The 15,963-nt window shown below is 42.9% G+C and overlaps 1 protein-coding gene across 2 annotated transcripts in view; it reads left to right on the top strand.

Annotated features, from left to right (window-relative positions):
* The window catches only part of CASKIN2 (CASK interacting protein 2), a 52,983-nt gene extending 37,458 nt beyond the window's left edge, over positions 1–15,525 (top strand). For both annotated transcript variants that reach the window (XM_040435698.1, XM_040435699.1), the window contains exons 15-20: positions 4,263–4,373; positions 4,473–4,574; positions 7,018–7,156; positions 8,104–9,573; positions 14,289–14,532; positions 14,956–15,525. In XM_040435698.1, the coding sequence (XP_040291632.1) occupies positions 4,263–4,373; positions 4,473–4,574; positions 7,018–7,156; positions 8,104–9,573; positions 14,289–14,532; positions 14,956–15,046 (2,157 nt within the window). In that variant the 3' untranslated portion in view covers positions 15,047–15,525. The remainder of the gene's footprint in view (positions 1–4,262; positions 4,374–4,472; positions 4,575–7,017; positions 7,157–8,103; positions 9,574–14,288; positions 14,533–14,955) is intronic.
* The last annotated feature ends 438 nt before the right edge of the window (positions 15,526–15,963 follow it).

The raw sequence follows: 15,963 nt of genomic DNA, 5'->3' as shown, positions 1-15,963 counted from the left end.
CCTGACTTACACCCAATGAAATTAAACTTCTAGGAAAGGGACTCTCGTTCTGCCCCACAAACAAACCCGACCTTTTTGAATTATTTGTGGTTTTGAATCAATTTATCCAAAAACTTACCCTCCATAGACATTTTACCATTAAAGACCACACCTGTCCAAGACCTTATATAGAGCCCCCTGACATCACCCATTCTTGCCTAATGGCAATCTACATGACACCTCCCACCTCCCTCATGATACCGCTCCAGACCCTTCATCTAGTATGATCATCCCTTCCAAAATCAAACCAAAAGCCACTTTCTATCCACTTGAGAGCAGAGGCCCAGACATTGAAAATTTCTATAATATGGTCATGGCGGACCTAAAAGAGAACCTCTCTACCACTTCAATCATTGAACAGGAAATTAATCTTAACCCTGAATTGACTCAAGCCCTAAGAACCTTGGCCAAAAATAATGACCTGGTCATAAAAAGGCGACAAAGGGGGGGGGGGATATAGTTATTATGGAGACTAGCTATTATGTCTCCGAATCCCTCCGTATTTTGTCTGATCAGGATTATTATAAACCATTGGCTCACGACCCCACCCAGGAATACAAGAAGAGACTATACCAACTCATATAGATGAAGGCTACAGTTTGGGAGTTATTGACAAAAAAGTGAGGACCGATCTAAAAATTCCACATCCCTCAACAGCCAGATTCTACTTTTTACCAAAAATTCATAAGTCACTGACAAATCCCCCTGGTAGACCAATTATATCCGGCATTGGTTCCCTCACCACAAACCTCTCTGAATATGTTGATGGTATTCTACAAATTTACGTTTCAAAGTTACCATCGTACTTTAGGGATACCTCACATGTACTTAACATTCTAGAAACCTTCCAGTAACGTTAGATGTTTCATCGCTGTACAGCAATAATGAGAGCAATAAAAGAAGTCCTACTCTCAGACCCTATGATGCCCGAGACACAGGGTTCTTTCATTTTGAAATCTATTGATTTTATCTTGAATCACATTTATTTCTCATTTCAAGACACGGTATACCGTCAGGAGAAAGGGACGGCGATAGGGACGAAATTTGCCCCATTGTACACAAATTTGTTCATGGGGTCTTTTGAGGAGAAGATGGGGCTCCTAATACACCCCAAAATGCAATTTTACTAAATATTTATTGATGACATTATACTGGTGTGGGATGGAAACCCTGAGGACCTTCTAACATTTGTAAAAGGACTCAATGAGCATGATTGGAGTCTAACTTTTACTCTGGAGCACCACCCGAAGGAAGCAGTCTTCCTATAGTGAACAATCAAACCAGGACCAGAACACATTTTAAACGAGTGAACACTAACAGTTATTTGGACTTTAAAAGCTGCCATCATCACAGATGTAAAAACAACATTCCTTACAGCCAAATGAGAACGATCAGAAGAAACTGTTGCGATGACAAGATACTAAAAGAACAGCTTGATATGGTGGGGAAATGATTTCAGGATAAGGGTTACCCCACCAATCTAATTAACGAATCAAAAAGGAAAACCTTACTCGAAAACCAAAAGGAGAGCCTACAAAATAAAAAAGATACATTACCTAACTCCAGACATGGCCCACTTAGTCTAATTACACGCTATAATATGAAACATGTAGAGATCAGGAAAATTCTAACTAAACATTGGACAGTGCTCACAAAGGACCCCATTATAGGGAAAAACATCTCAAAAGCCCCCAACCTGACATTCCGTAGGGCAAAAACACTCAAGGAAATCCTCGCACCATCCTGCCCAAATTTTAAAAAAACCACAGGGCGGACAACTACCCCTAGGGGAAAATAGTACTGATTGCAGAGTAGGGTCTTACAAGTGTGGGATAAGTAGATGTAAGTGCTGTAACATGATCACAAACAATAAGAAGGAAGTGATTCTGACAACCCATGAAGATCCCATTCTACTGCGACACGCCATGAACTGCAGTACGTCCAATGTAATATATCTATTACAATGCTCCTGCAACATGTACTATGTAGGCCGCACCACTCAAACACTACGGGAGCGCATGAATGAGCACAGGTCCAATATAAAACAAAAAGTCAATACTCCGTGTGTCCCGTCATTTTTCTGCTTACCACGATGGCGACCCCACCCTTCTTAAGGTAACCCCCCTGGAATGGGTCCCCCACTCTTACCAGACACTCTGTCGCAAGGAAATGTATTGGATCTATAGACTCAATATGCTGGCTCCATTCGGATTCAATGAATCGTTAGAATACTTAATTTTTGAATACACAAAAAGCACTCTTATCCCATACATGATTAACCTGCCCAGCCTTTGCTTACTTATTTATCTTCACAATATATATTTTAGAGTTTTAATGGTCCCCATTGACCCACTCCATGTGTTAATTCATTTTATCCATTTCGGACCAAGAAATGGGACCCATTATGTAAGACCGGTGGTAACCATCATATGTTCTATTGAATACGGTTATCCCACTTGTTAGACCTACACGATTTTCTTGGGAATAGTGGGATGGTGTCCCGTTATATACCTCTCCTTTAACATGATCCCACTTGGATTATTAATGATTATTTTTAAGAACTAAACCATACTACATTTTAATTTGCATCGTGTATACATGTGTATGTACTAATTCACACTTAGAGCGTCATTTGTTTTTTTTATATACTTTTTTTTTGTATATACAATTAAGATCTCTTGTAAACATGTCCATATATTTTTTTACACATATTTATTTTTATATCTACTTTTATATATGTATGTACAGACACTCATTCGGATCATATGACCCTGCATATTTTATATACTCCCATTCTTTTTTCTTTTTTATTTATCCATTATTTATTGTTTTAACATATATGGAACTATGACCTTTTTATATACATTCAAATTTGACACTATTATATATATATATATATATATATATATATATATATATATATATATATATATACCGGTGTATATATTTATAACGTACTCGTATACCCATAGTAAACAAATTAATTTAGCCGTTACCCTATTCAAGTTATACGTCTTACACCATTTAATTTTAGCCATGTGGTTATTTATTATTAACATTTGTTATGTTTGTCTACATTGCTACGTCCTCATATATGTCTATATATTGTTAGAATCTATAGTGCTTTGATAGTACGTTTATATATTATTTGTGTCCCCTTTCTTCACCATCTATCTAGTGGCCACTCCCCCTGTGAGCCCCTGCCTGCCTCCCCTTCTGCCCGATGTGCTGCGGCTTGGAGCGCACCAACTGCTCCTCCTGTTCGGTGCGCTCCAGCTTGGAGCACATCAGTGCCCTTCTAGTATTTCCGGTGTTCTAACAAAAATCCTTACTTCGTGAAAATACCTTACCCCTCATGACTTCCGGGGGTGTGCGCCTCGGCGCAAGTGCACTACCACGGCACGGGTAAGGTAAAATTACAGGGAGCACTGACTCACGGACACCGGATTGTGAAATCTACTTTTGCTCCCAGCACTATCAGCCATCTGGGGGGTGGGTGATGGGTGCAGCATATTGGGGGGCATAAACCTAACCCTTGGGAGTTAAAAATTTATTTTATCATTTTCATTGTCTCATTCTATTTACATTAATATTATTGATCCCTAGGTTCTCTGTACTTATATTTATATTATCCTGATTTTATCTGTCACTGGAGCACTTATCTATTTGTTACCCGGGACCTGTGAGTCCCCTTTCTCTTAAACCTGTTTCCATCAAACTATTCCAATTACTCTTCTAATCCATGTATTGAATATACTATACCTAAGACTAAGGGAGTGGCACTAATCACCTCTTATCTCACGGACACTTACCGTCAGATTGCATCACCATACGGCGGTCTCTGTCGCATTTTCTAACTACTGACGTCCAGGTGCTTGACTCTATCAAACACTCATTTTTTGCTGCCTTCTCTGACCCAATTCTACTATTCCCTCAGCTTTCACTATCCCACTTCTGTTGGCGGCCATATACCCTGTGGGATTTCGCGATCCCTTTAGGATTGGAATAACTTCCTTTTTTTCTGTTTTTTACTGTCATTCAGGCTGTCAGTCAGGATTAGCATAAGGGAAGTAATGCAGTGTAATTTATAGCGTTTCTCCTCCTTTATGTAGATTATGCGTAGGCGTAAAGTTTGTAACCATCATAAGGCATTGTTTGGTTCTTTTAGACGGTCGTGAGTGTTTTGCGTGTTGTCATAACTATTGTATGTGACTTATCTGCAGGACGCAGAGCTTATCTATTGCTGGCTGCGGAGTTTCCAGCTAGACATGTACGTCGGGAACTTTTTATCTGCCGGCTATGACCTTTCAACAATCAGCCGAATGACCCCGGAGGTGAGGGTAATGATACAATGTCGGGTTCAGATCCATAATTCTGTCCCATTCTTCAGCCATCCTTTTCAGAGTTCGTAATTATCTCCCTTCCTTCTGTAGGATCTCACAGCAATCGGTGTAACAAAACCCGGGCACAGAAAGAAAATTTCCACTGAGATTGGCAGGCTGAGTGTTGCAGACGGACTTCCTCAAAAAACACCAGTGAGATTGCTCTTTACTCTTCCATGATTTAACGCCGGCGCAACAACCCCCACATTTAGTGAAAAAAACACTTTTTATGGCTTTTTGGAGTCCCCAATATTGTAGTACTGTAGGAGGGGGCGAGCCTTTGAAACTGCGACCTAGGAATGGAGGACAGTGCTCCACAAAATAGAGTAGAGAAGGACAGATGGGAAAGTAAGAGGAGGAAAAAACGTAAAGCGCAGGATCAACTACAGCTAAATCGTAAAGCAAAGGAAATCTCCACCCCATTATCATATATGTAGTGTTTAGGTAAAACAAAAAATTCTGTGCTGATTCATTTCTTAAAGGGATGGTTCAAAGTACTCAAGTTATCCCCCGATCCACAGCATACTGGCCGCTATCTGACCACTGGGACCCCCACTAATCTTAAGAATAGGGATCCCATGTTCCTGTCCTGCTGGTGAAACAGGCCGAGCATGCTCCCTGCCGTAGCATTCATTCTCCATGGGACTGCCCGAAATAGCCAAGCGCTGTACTCCAACAGTCCCATAGACAATGAATTGAGAAGTAAGGGCGCATGCTCGGCCTGTTGCTTCATCAGAACGGAAACATGGGACTTCCATTCTCAGGATTGCTGGGGGTCCCCAATTAGTCAGATAGGGTATAACTTGAAAACATGGCACAATCCCTTTAATAAATCCACCTACGGTTTTCTAATACAGAGCTCCAAATCCATTATAAATCTAAAATTATTACACTTTTTTTGAAAAGAGCATGGGGAGGTGAGACTGGTTAGCTGTGTTCATGAGTTTTACTCTAGATTTATCACTGGGACTTTTTTAAAAGGTGGCAAAAAAAACTAAAATTAACTCAGTCCAGTAGGGTGGTGGCGTAGAAAAACCTGAGTAGCATTTCTAGACAAAAATGTTTGGTTTAACAGTGCTCCAAATTTAACAAACGACGTGTGCCATTTGATAAATTTGGCACAAAGGACACCAACACAGAGTACCTGGAGCTCTGTATCAGAAGCCATTATAAAGATATATTTTAAAGAGGATCTGTCACCACTCCTGACATACCTGTTTTAATAGCTACATGCATTCCCCATGTAATAACAATTCTGGAGCATCTATTCTTATGGTTCTATGTTGTGTCGTTCCTTTATAATTTCTACTAGATGTTATGAATGAATTGCTAGCAGTCTGCAGTAAGGGTACAGGGGGGTGGTAACCACTTGGGGGAGGGGACTGTACCTGCACAGTCTGAGAATCGCAGCACTTATTGGATAGAGTGAGACTGTGCAGGGTCACACCCCCAACTGGTCACCACCCCTCTGTACCCTTACTGCAGACTGCTAGCAATTCATTCATAGCTTCTAGTAGAAATTATAAAGGAACGACACAACATACAGCCATAAGACTAGATGCTCCAGAATTGTTATTACATGGGAATGTATGAAGCTATTAAAACAGAACCGTCAGGAGCGTTGGCAGGTCCTCTTTAAGAAATTAATCATAGGCTTAATTTAGATCAGGGGTGTGTAACCTGCAAGTCTAATGCCATTCTGAATGACCCCCAACCAGCAGGACAAAGACATGACAAAACATCCTTTATATAAAGCAATCTCCTATAGACAGGATTTGAGAATGTGGGGCCCCCTAACCTTTGGGGCCCCCAAATGAGCAGAGCGGCAGGTTGAGCATTCTTACAGCCACTCCATTCATCTCTATGGATAACGAAGTCCAGTGCCTCACTATTTCCAACTTACCCATAGAGATGAATGGAGTGGCAGTGTGGATGCTTGACCTGCTGCTTCATTCATTTTGCAGAGCCCCCGGGGTATGGGGCCCAGGTTCTCATGATTGGTGGGGATTCAAATGGTTGGACCTCCACTGATCTAATAGTTATCCCCCACTGCAGGGGTTAGCCACCTTCAGCACTCCAGCTGCTGTGAAACTACAACTCTCAGCATGCACACGTACTTGGCAGTTTTTGTTACTGTAAAGGAGGACTCTGGGAGTTGTAGATTCAAGGAGGTGGCTGATCCCTGCACTAGGGCATAAGTTGATGTAACCAGAATACCCCTTTAAGACAGAACAGTCCTTCTTCTGATGAGAACAGAGTTCTATCCTCTGCTGGGCGCTCATGTTTATCTATCATGCCAGAGAATGGAGAAGCGGCGTGCAGGAATCGGAGATGTGTAAGTGCTATTGGTGCACTGTGTGGTTGGCACTACTAGGAGGCGCTATTACTTTGTAATTTCTATTTTAAGGAGCACTCCAGACAAGCTGTTACTGTGTTATGCCTAATGCAGGCCTGATGGGACCAAGCATTACTAGAATTCTAGATTTGGTGCTTTCTGAATCCCAGACGTAACAGCTCATCCGCTTTATCCAGAGTGATTCTTTAAAGTTTGTTGCGTTCTTATGCGTATTTAGAGTGTCTCCATATGTTCATTTAGGTAGACCTGTGGGATTGGCTTTCTCAGTTGGGGCTCCCTGAATACCACAAGCAGCTGTCTGAGAATGGATACGAATCTCTTAGCAGCGTGACAGAACTGACCTGGGAGGAACTGCAAGAGATCGGGATTCACAGCCTAGGTAAAAGAGTTTGGGGATAAAATAATGGGATTTTTGTGACCGATTCTGCGTGGATATGAAAGGACAGCTCCAAAATCGCTTTTAAAGTAAGCATATGGTCGTGAGGAGGATTTACACTGAAACAGAAACGTACCTTTCTTTTGATATTATGTGCCTGAAATCCAGAGAGCACGATATTTTGGATGCCTATTAGCATGACTGTACACCTTGGATTGGACCACACCATCGCTCTACCAGTAGCAACACCAAGTGCCTCCCCTGTTGGTTGATTGACCATGTCAGGCGTCCCCTGCTTCATCGCTGCTGGCACTGAAATCTTGCATACTGATCAGTTTAAGGGCTTATGCACACGACCATATGTATATTGCAGAACGGAACAGCCGGCCCCTAATAGAACAGTTCTATCCTTGTCCGTAATGTGGACAATAATAGGACATGTTCTATTTTTTTTTTGTTTGCGGAATGGACATACAGAAATGGAATGCACTTCCGTTTTTTTTTTGTTTGTTTTTTGCGGACCCGCTGAAAGGACTGGTTTCGCATACGGTCCACAAAAAAACGGAACGGACACGGAAACAATATACGTTCATGTGCATGAGCCCTAAGTTTGCACAGAACAGCTCTTCCCTCTCTTCACTCTTCTGTGCAGACTGATTGGCAGCGGAAAGCCTAACACTGTCAATTAACCAGGAGGGGGCGATGCTGGACGGACAGATACTGGAAAAGCGTTGGTACACTGCCATCCTAATTTGCGTCAAAATAAAAAGATTGATTTATCTGTATTTTAGTTGCAAATTTAAAAAAGAAAGGCCTGTTTCTGATTTGTTGCTCGTCCCCTACAAGGATATATGCTTAATTTGAAGGTGATTTAGAAGCTGACGGACTCCCTTTTAAATACTGTAGTAAATTTATTACGTTAATAAAATTCATCTTGTTCTGTTTCTCAGGGCACCAAAAGAAGTTGCTTCTGGGCGTGAAACGTTTGCTTGATCTGCAAAAGGGATACACAAGTGGGGGCACCTTAAGATCCAGATTACCGGGTTCCTTGTCTTCCAAGCCCGTTCTAGAAAATGGAGAACCCCCTATCGCACCCAAGCTTCAAACCTTCCAAAATGTGGAGTTAAGCCGGGAACTCCAGAGTGCATTAACACAAGGCAGTGAGGTGCTGTGTACAGGGAGGCGTTCGTATAGTCAGGAGAGTATTAGTTCTCGTTCCCAGGGCTCGGGTCACTCTCAAGAGTCCATGACTCTACAAGCTCCGGCGCTCAATAACTATAAAGTTCTGGACTCCAGTTTACCAGAAAGGAATTTGCCAGAGGGAGCAGACCAATTGCAAAGACCAACTGTTGCAAATGGATGTCCTGTCCGTCCTGAACCGCCTGTACCGCCTCCCAAGCCCTCTATGAAAAAACGTTCGTTGAGTGAATGCCGCTATGCGCTGTCCGACGGCGAGCCAGAGGAGGAAGAGAAAACTCCCACTTCAGGCTCGGTGGCACTGGGTTCTTATGCTACGCTTACTCGTCGCCCAGGTCGTAGCTCACTCACAAATGGGCAACCAGTAAAAAAAGTCCAGCGGAGTCAATCCTTTGCTGTACGGGCACGCAGGAAGGGACCACCCCCTCCACCTCCTAAGAGACTAAGTTCTATGTCTAGTGCGGAAGGCAACGCTTCTGCTGAAAATAACTCAGTGAAAAGCATAGCGGCAAATCTGGAGGGACAGCTAGAGTTTAAACCTGTGGAGGTTTGTAAAGCAGAAGCCTTGGAGAACTCCGGGGCTCGAAGGAGGACGGTGAGTGAGTCTGCCGCTGGCGTCGAGGTGAGATTATCATTGCCACTTGCAGCAAGAAAAGAGGAGGACAAAAAAGAGGAAAGTATCTCCTCACAGCATAGCTCTAGCGAGAGCATTCCTTTCGCCGAGGAAGGAAACCTTACCATCAAACAAAGGCCCAAACCGCCAGCAACCAGGGCGGAGTTTGTTACGGTGGCAGAACTGTTCTCGGCGGTAGAGCCGCAAACTCCTGCGCATTCACAATCTAGCTGTGAAACCCCACAGAGTCCGGTAACTAAAAAAGAGGCACCAATAGGAGTCAAACCCCTTATAAGTCCTAAGCCAAATTTTGATCCTAAATTCCCACCTGGGACTCATGGCTCCAAAGTCAACGTGGAGCTGGAATTCAACCTCACTGAATCTGATACAGTGAAGAGAAGGCCAAAGATCAAAGACAAAGAGGCAGGCAGCCCTCAAGAAGCCAGTCAGAAGAGTCCCACTAACCCCCCACCAGCCGAAGCAAGCACTTTAGGTGGTCCTCCAGCACCAAATACTGTTCTGAACAGATTGGCCAAGATGGAGAAAGGTCCTATAGGTTTGGAAAGAAGAGAGATGCAAGAGACTCCAAGGGAGAAGGTAGAAAAAACAGGTAGTGTATCCAGTCAGTATCCAGTATTGTAGTATTAATTGCTTGACTGTCATTTATAGTGTTTGCTGAAGAGAAGTACAATCTGGCTGTTTGTATTTTATGCCACGTGTACATTTCCATTTACTTGGAAGAAACCAAGTCAGAAAACAGCACATAGCCACAGCCCCTCTGTTCTAGACCACCACGATGACATCTTCCGAACCTTCCCTTTAAAATAAAAAAGAAATGCATTTGAATTTATTTTTTATACACACTAAAAATTTTAAAGTAACCCTCAGATTTCTTACTTATTATGCCAGTCCGGGCTTAGTAACCTGGGGGGCTGCTACCAGTCCTTGTAGTAGCAGTATAAGTGATATGACATTGCATGACTTCCATTTAAATGACCTCTAGCCTAAAATGGACCCCATCTTTTGGCAGACCATCAGTGCCTTTATGTAGCAGAGACCTGCCAGGTGCCTGCTTGGCTTTAAAGAGGTTATCCAACCCTTGAATGCGCCCCCCCCCCAATATGCCCGGGTCCCTCACACACAATGTATTTACCTCGCTCCCCGGCGCAGTTGCATCTCCCAGTTGCTCGGATGAAAACATAGCAGGCGGTGATGGGAACAAGCCTACCTAGCGTCACCTATCACCGCCTGATATGTCAGAAAAAGGTTTTAACCCTTAGGATACCGGAGGTTTTGTTGTTTTTGCATTTTCATTTTTCTTCCCTGTCTTCCTGGAGCCGTAACATTTTTATTTTTCCAATCACATATCCATATGAGGGCTTGTTTTTTGAGGGACAAGTTGTACTTTCTAATGCCACCATTTAATATGGTATAAAATGTAGTGGGAAGTGGGGGAAAAAAATTCCAAATGAGGTTGAATGGGGGGACGCAATTCCTCCACAGTTTTACGGGTTTTATCCCTATGACGTTCCCTACGCTGCAAAACTGACCTCTGACCTTCATTCTCTGGGTTACTACGATTACAATACCAATATGTATAGGTTTTATATGTTTAAATACTGAAAAAATAAATTAAAACTTTGAATTTATTTTTATTTTTTTGCATCACCAGATTCTGATCCCCATAACTTTTTTTTTTTATAGTTATGTCTACTGAGCTGTGTGGGCGCTCATTTTCTGCGGGACAATCTGTAGTTTTTATTGATACCATTTTGGAGTATGTGTGTCTTTTTTTTTTATCACATTTTATTAAATTTTTTGGGGTAAGAGAAGCAATGAAAAATGGCGAATTTTTTATACTTTTTTCCGTTACAGTATTTTTTTTACAGTATCGGAAAAATATTTTCATATTTTAATAATAGGGCGTTTTCGGATGTAGTGATGCTCATGTTTATATTTTTTATTTATATGTTTGTTTTTTAAGAAAAGGGGGCGATTTAAAAAAAAAAAAATTATTGTTATTTTTTTTTACTTAAAAAAATTATTGTTATTTTTTTTACTTAAAAAAAAAAAAAATTGCAGCCCCTCTAGGAGGCTACAATGTCCACTACTTTGTTTTTTTTAGAGAATATTGTTATACTCCCATAAGGAGTATAGTAATTCTCAAATTCGTGATCTCCTATATTGGAACTGCAGCTCTAATACGCTGGTTCTCTTCTATTAGAAATAATGACCGGCATCCCCACTTGAACACGGCTTCTAAAGGCTGTAATGTCCGTGATGGGCATTATTGCCGGTCACAGACATTAGCCGCGGGCCTCAGTTTGGAACAATGTCGGCAATGTCGCCCACTGCACGCGTGAGCAGACGCCATGTTTAAAGACCCCGTCAGCGCCGTACATGTACGGCTCTGGTAGCAAAGGGGTTAAGGCCCCTTTCACACGGGCGAGTATTCCGCGCGGATGCGATGCGTGAGTTGAGCGCATTGCACCCGCACTGAATACCGACCCATTCATTTCTATAGGGCTGTGCACACGAGCGGTGATTTTCACGCATCACTTGTGCGTTGCGTGAAAATCGCAGCAGGCTCTATATTCTGCGTTTTTCACACAACGCAGGCCCTATAGAAGTGAATGGGGTTGCGTGAAAATCGCAAGCATCCGCAAGCAAGTGCGGATGCGGTGCGATTTTCACGCACGGTTGCTAGGAGACGATCGGGATGTAGACCCGATCATTATTATTTCCCCTTATAACATGGTTATAAGGGAAAATAATAGCATTCTGAATACAGAATGCATAGTAAAATAGCGCTGGAGGGGTTAAAAAAATTTTTTTTAACTCACCCTTAGTCTACTTGCTCGCGCAGCCCGGCATCTCCTTCTGTCTCCTTTGCTGAACAGGACCTGTGGTGACGTCACCACAGGTCCTGTTCAGCAAAGGAGACAGCAGGAGATGCCGGGCTGCGCGAGCAAGTGGACTAAGGGTGAGTTAAAATAATATATATATTTTTTTTAACCCCTCCAGTGCTATTTTACTATGCATTCTGTATTCAGAATGCTATTATTTTCCATTATAACCATGTTATAAGGGAAAATAATACAATCTACAGAACACCGATCCCAAGCCCGAACTTCTGTGAAGAAGTTCGGGTTTGGGTACCAAACATGCGTGATTTTTCTCACGTGAGTGCAAAACGCATTACAATGTTTTGCACTCGCGCGGAAAAATCGCGGGTGTTCCCGTAACGCACCCGCACCTTTTCCCGCAACGCCCGTCTGAAAGAGGCCTAAAGGGAAGCTTTTACAACGTAGCTCGCTATTAACCACCTTACATGCCAGATCCTCGCTCGTCAATATATTCTAATGGGGTTGGCCCTGTTTCAATTGATGGAGAAATTGGGCTTTTTATTTTATGCTAATTAGACACTTGGTGCAATGAAGGCAGTGCTATTGCACTTCGCTGCACCATTCCGCTCTTTTTATCTTCCTGATCACGCCCTCACCACTTTGACAGGGCCAGGCAGTGAAGATAGACTCGCGTCTGATCCGGAAGTCTCTTGAAGTCTTGCAATAACTGTTCATTTCACTTTTTGGCGCGGTACAGTACAGAAGCTCGCCGACCAATGGATTCTATACTGTGCATATGCCGAACAGTGAAGTGAACGAGCAATCGGGAGACTTCAGGAGCAGAGGTGCGTACGTCTTCACTGCCTTGTCCTGTCAGTCAAAGTGGTGGGGGCGTAGCCAAGAAGGACAAGTAGTGAAGCCTCGGGTGCAACGAGTTGCAATAGCACTGCCATCGTTGCACCCAGGAGCTAATTAGCATAAACTAAAAAGCCTTCTTTCTCCAAAATGGGGCCACTGATGGAAGTAGGACCATTAGGCCCCTTTCACACGAGTATTCCGCGCGGATGCGATGCGGCAGGTGAACGCATTGCACCCGCACTGAATACAGACCCATTCACTTCTATGGGGCTGTTCACATGAGCGGTGATTTTTACGCATCACTTGTGCGTTGCGTGAAAATCGCAGCATGCTCCTCTTTGTGCGTTTTTCACGTAACGCAGGCCCCATAGAAATGGGGTTGCGTGAAAATCGCAAGCATCCGCAAGCAAGTGCGGATGCGGTGCGATTTTCACGCACGGTTGCTAGGAGACGATCGGGATGGAGACCCGATCATTATTATTTTCCCTTATAACATGGTTATAAGGGAAAATAATAGCATTCTGAATACAGAATGCATAGTAAAACATCGCTGGAGGGGTTAAAAAAATAAATAAAATAATTTAACTCACCTTAGTCCACTTGATCGCGTAGCCCGGCATCTCCTTCTGTCTTAATCTGATCTCTGTGCAGCAATAGGACCTGTGGTGACGTCACTTCGGTCATCACATGATCTTTTACCATGGTGATGGATCATGTGATCACCGGAATGACGTCACCACAGGTCCTGTTACTGCACAGAGATCAGATGAAGACAGAAGGAGATGCCGGGCTACGCGATCAAGTGGACTAAGGTGAGTTAAATTATTTTATTTATTTTTTTAACCCCTCCAGCGATGTTTTACTATGCATTCTGTATTCAGAATGCTATTATTTTCCCTTATAACCATGTTATAAGGGAAAATAATACAATCTACAGAACGCCGATCCCAAGCCTGAACTTCTATGAAGAAGTTTGGGTACCAGACACGCACGATTTTTCTCACGCGAGTGCAAAACGCATTACAATGTTTTGCTCTCGCGCGGAAAAATCGCGGGTGTTCCCGTAACGCACCCGCACATTTTCCCGCAACGCCCGTCTGAAAGAGGCCTTAGAGTGTATTGACGAGCGAGGATCTGGCATGTAAGATGGTTTCATAGCGAGCTATGTGGTGACAGATTCCCTGTAACTTTGGTGTTCACTGGGTATCTCAGGGATTGTAATAGAAATGCATTACTGTCCCATGTACCCCCACTGCTTCTATCCGTGGTCTCTATGAAATGTTGGAACAATTAATCAATTTATGGCATGTAATAATCTTGGGTAGAGTTTTTATCAGCTGAGAAATACAGTTTGGTAGACAACATTTTGGTGTATTTGGTCACATTCGAGTAGGTGGTGGCTGTATCTGATAAGCTGCAGCTGCATCCCCCTCCTCCACTGTCCCTTTGATGATGAGACACAATACCTGCTTTAGAATTAGTAATATGGCAGCTGTCATTCATGGACTTGGTCTCCTTGTGTTTGGTTTACATCCTTTTCAGGACATGTATAGCATGTACGTAGCTTCCATACGCAGTTATAACCTTCCTCATCATGAACTGTCTCTTTTATGGTTTACAGGCTCTCAGGCGCACTTGGTGATTTCTGGCCCTGAGCAGGTTTTGCAGAAGCCTTCATGGGGATCAAATGGTCCACCCCCAAGTACAAATTCAATTTTATGGACAAACGAACCATGCACTGTCGTTACGGAATGGAATAAGGTGCCTTCCCAGAGCACGGGTAGCTCACAGCTTGGACCATCAAGATATTCCACCTCACTACAGAAAACCCAAGATGACCGAGAACCGATAGAAAAAAGTATCAGGTAATTCATGTTAAAGGGGTTCTCCGGGATTGATGACCTATCCTTCAGGATAGTTCATCAATATGAGACCAGCAGGGTCCCGACTTGCGGTACCCCCACCGATCAGCTGTTTGAGGCCAAGGCACTCAGCTTACCAAGCACAGTATAGTGGCTGTGCTTGATATCGCAGCTCAGCTCCATTCACTTAAATGGGGTTGAGCTAAGCCTAGGCCCCGTGACCGATTACCCTGTGACGTCACATGGCCTAGGAAGAGGCCTAAGCGCTCACAGAGCACTGCTGCCTCTTGGTGGAGCTGATTGGCGGGGGTCTCGGGATTTGGACTCCCGCTGATTTCATATTGATGACCCCTCCTATTGCTACACACATGGGATCCTGCCTATGTAGACCACTGCATAACAATGATGTCTGTCTTCTCCTATCAGCGACCCTGATCCTCTGACGAAGAACATCTTAGATGACATCAGTACAATGTTTGATGACCTTGCAGAGCAGCTGGAAGCCATGTTGGACTGAGGAAGGCCTATTCACATATTTTTGGCACTTTAGCTGGGACAGCATGACGGCACAGCTCCGCTAGCATCGGGCTTCTCACCAGCTGTGGCTCCACCTATTGCACACCAGTCACCGCCATTAAATTTGGTTCGGATTGAGAACTTTTGCAGCGGCACTCTAATTCCCCCTTCCCACACTTTTTTCCCCTTTATAGACAGAGCCTTGTTGCGGCTGATGCATTGATCAGAGGGATTTTTCTAGTTCTAAATCACTCGTACTGCTTAATGTATGAAATAACCATCTCAAAGAAGCTAATGCCCCTGCCCTAAGCTTTGTCTATGTACTGCCACACCAATATCAGTTTGATTAAACTGTATTATTCTCTCATTGCTAAATGAAATTGTAAATGTTTGATTTTTTTTGTAAGAAAAGTCTATTTTAAAGTAATTTTATATATATGTATGTATAAACCTCTATAAATATATATTTACTAACCGGAATATGTCCGTGCTCTTTGTGATACAGTACGTTGTATTCTTTATGTACTATTGATGCCTGTTTGCATCACTATGGCGGTTGATGCATACGCTATCTAGTTTCAGTGATCTATAACCAGATTAGGAACCATTGGGTGGACCATCTTGTCATTATCCATACAAAAATTGGTTGCAAGTCATCTCAAAAATATTGCATTTTTTCATATTTTTTACTAAAATTCCCACATGACAGAGTGCGGATGATATTGTATATTATAGTGCTATACATTGGCCAAATCATAGTAAATTGTTTTCTCCAAAATTGGTGGATTTGTCCAATATTATGCAGCTTATATTCCTAGGTCAGTAGAAGTGCATGCTTGGCCCATGCCAAATTGAGGGGGACTTCATGTACTTCCATGATATGTCATATTTTTATTATATTGTCCACTTGGGACATAT

This window comes from Bufo bufo, chromosome 6 (genome assembly GCF_905171765.1).
Source record: "Bufo bufo chromosome 6, aBufBuf1.1, whole genome shotgun sequence".
Classification (NCBI taxonomy): Eukaryota; Metazoa; Chordata; class Amphibia; order Anura; family Bufonidae; genus Bufo; species Bufo bufo.
This window is presented reverse-complemented; position numbering and strand designations above follow the sequence as displayed.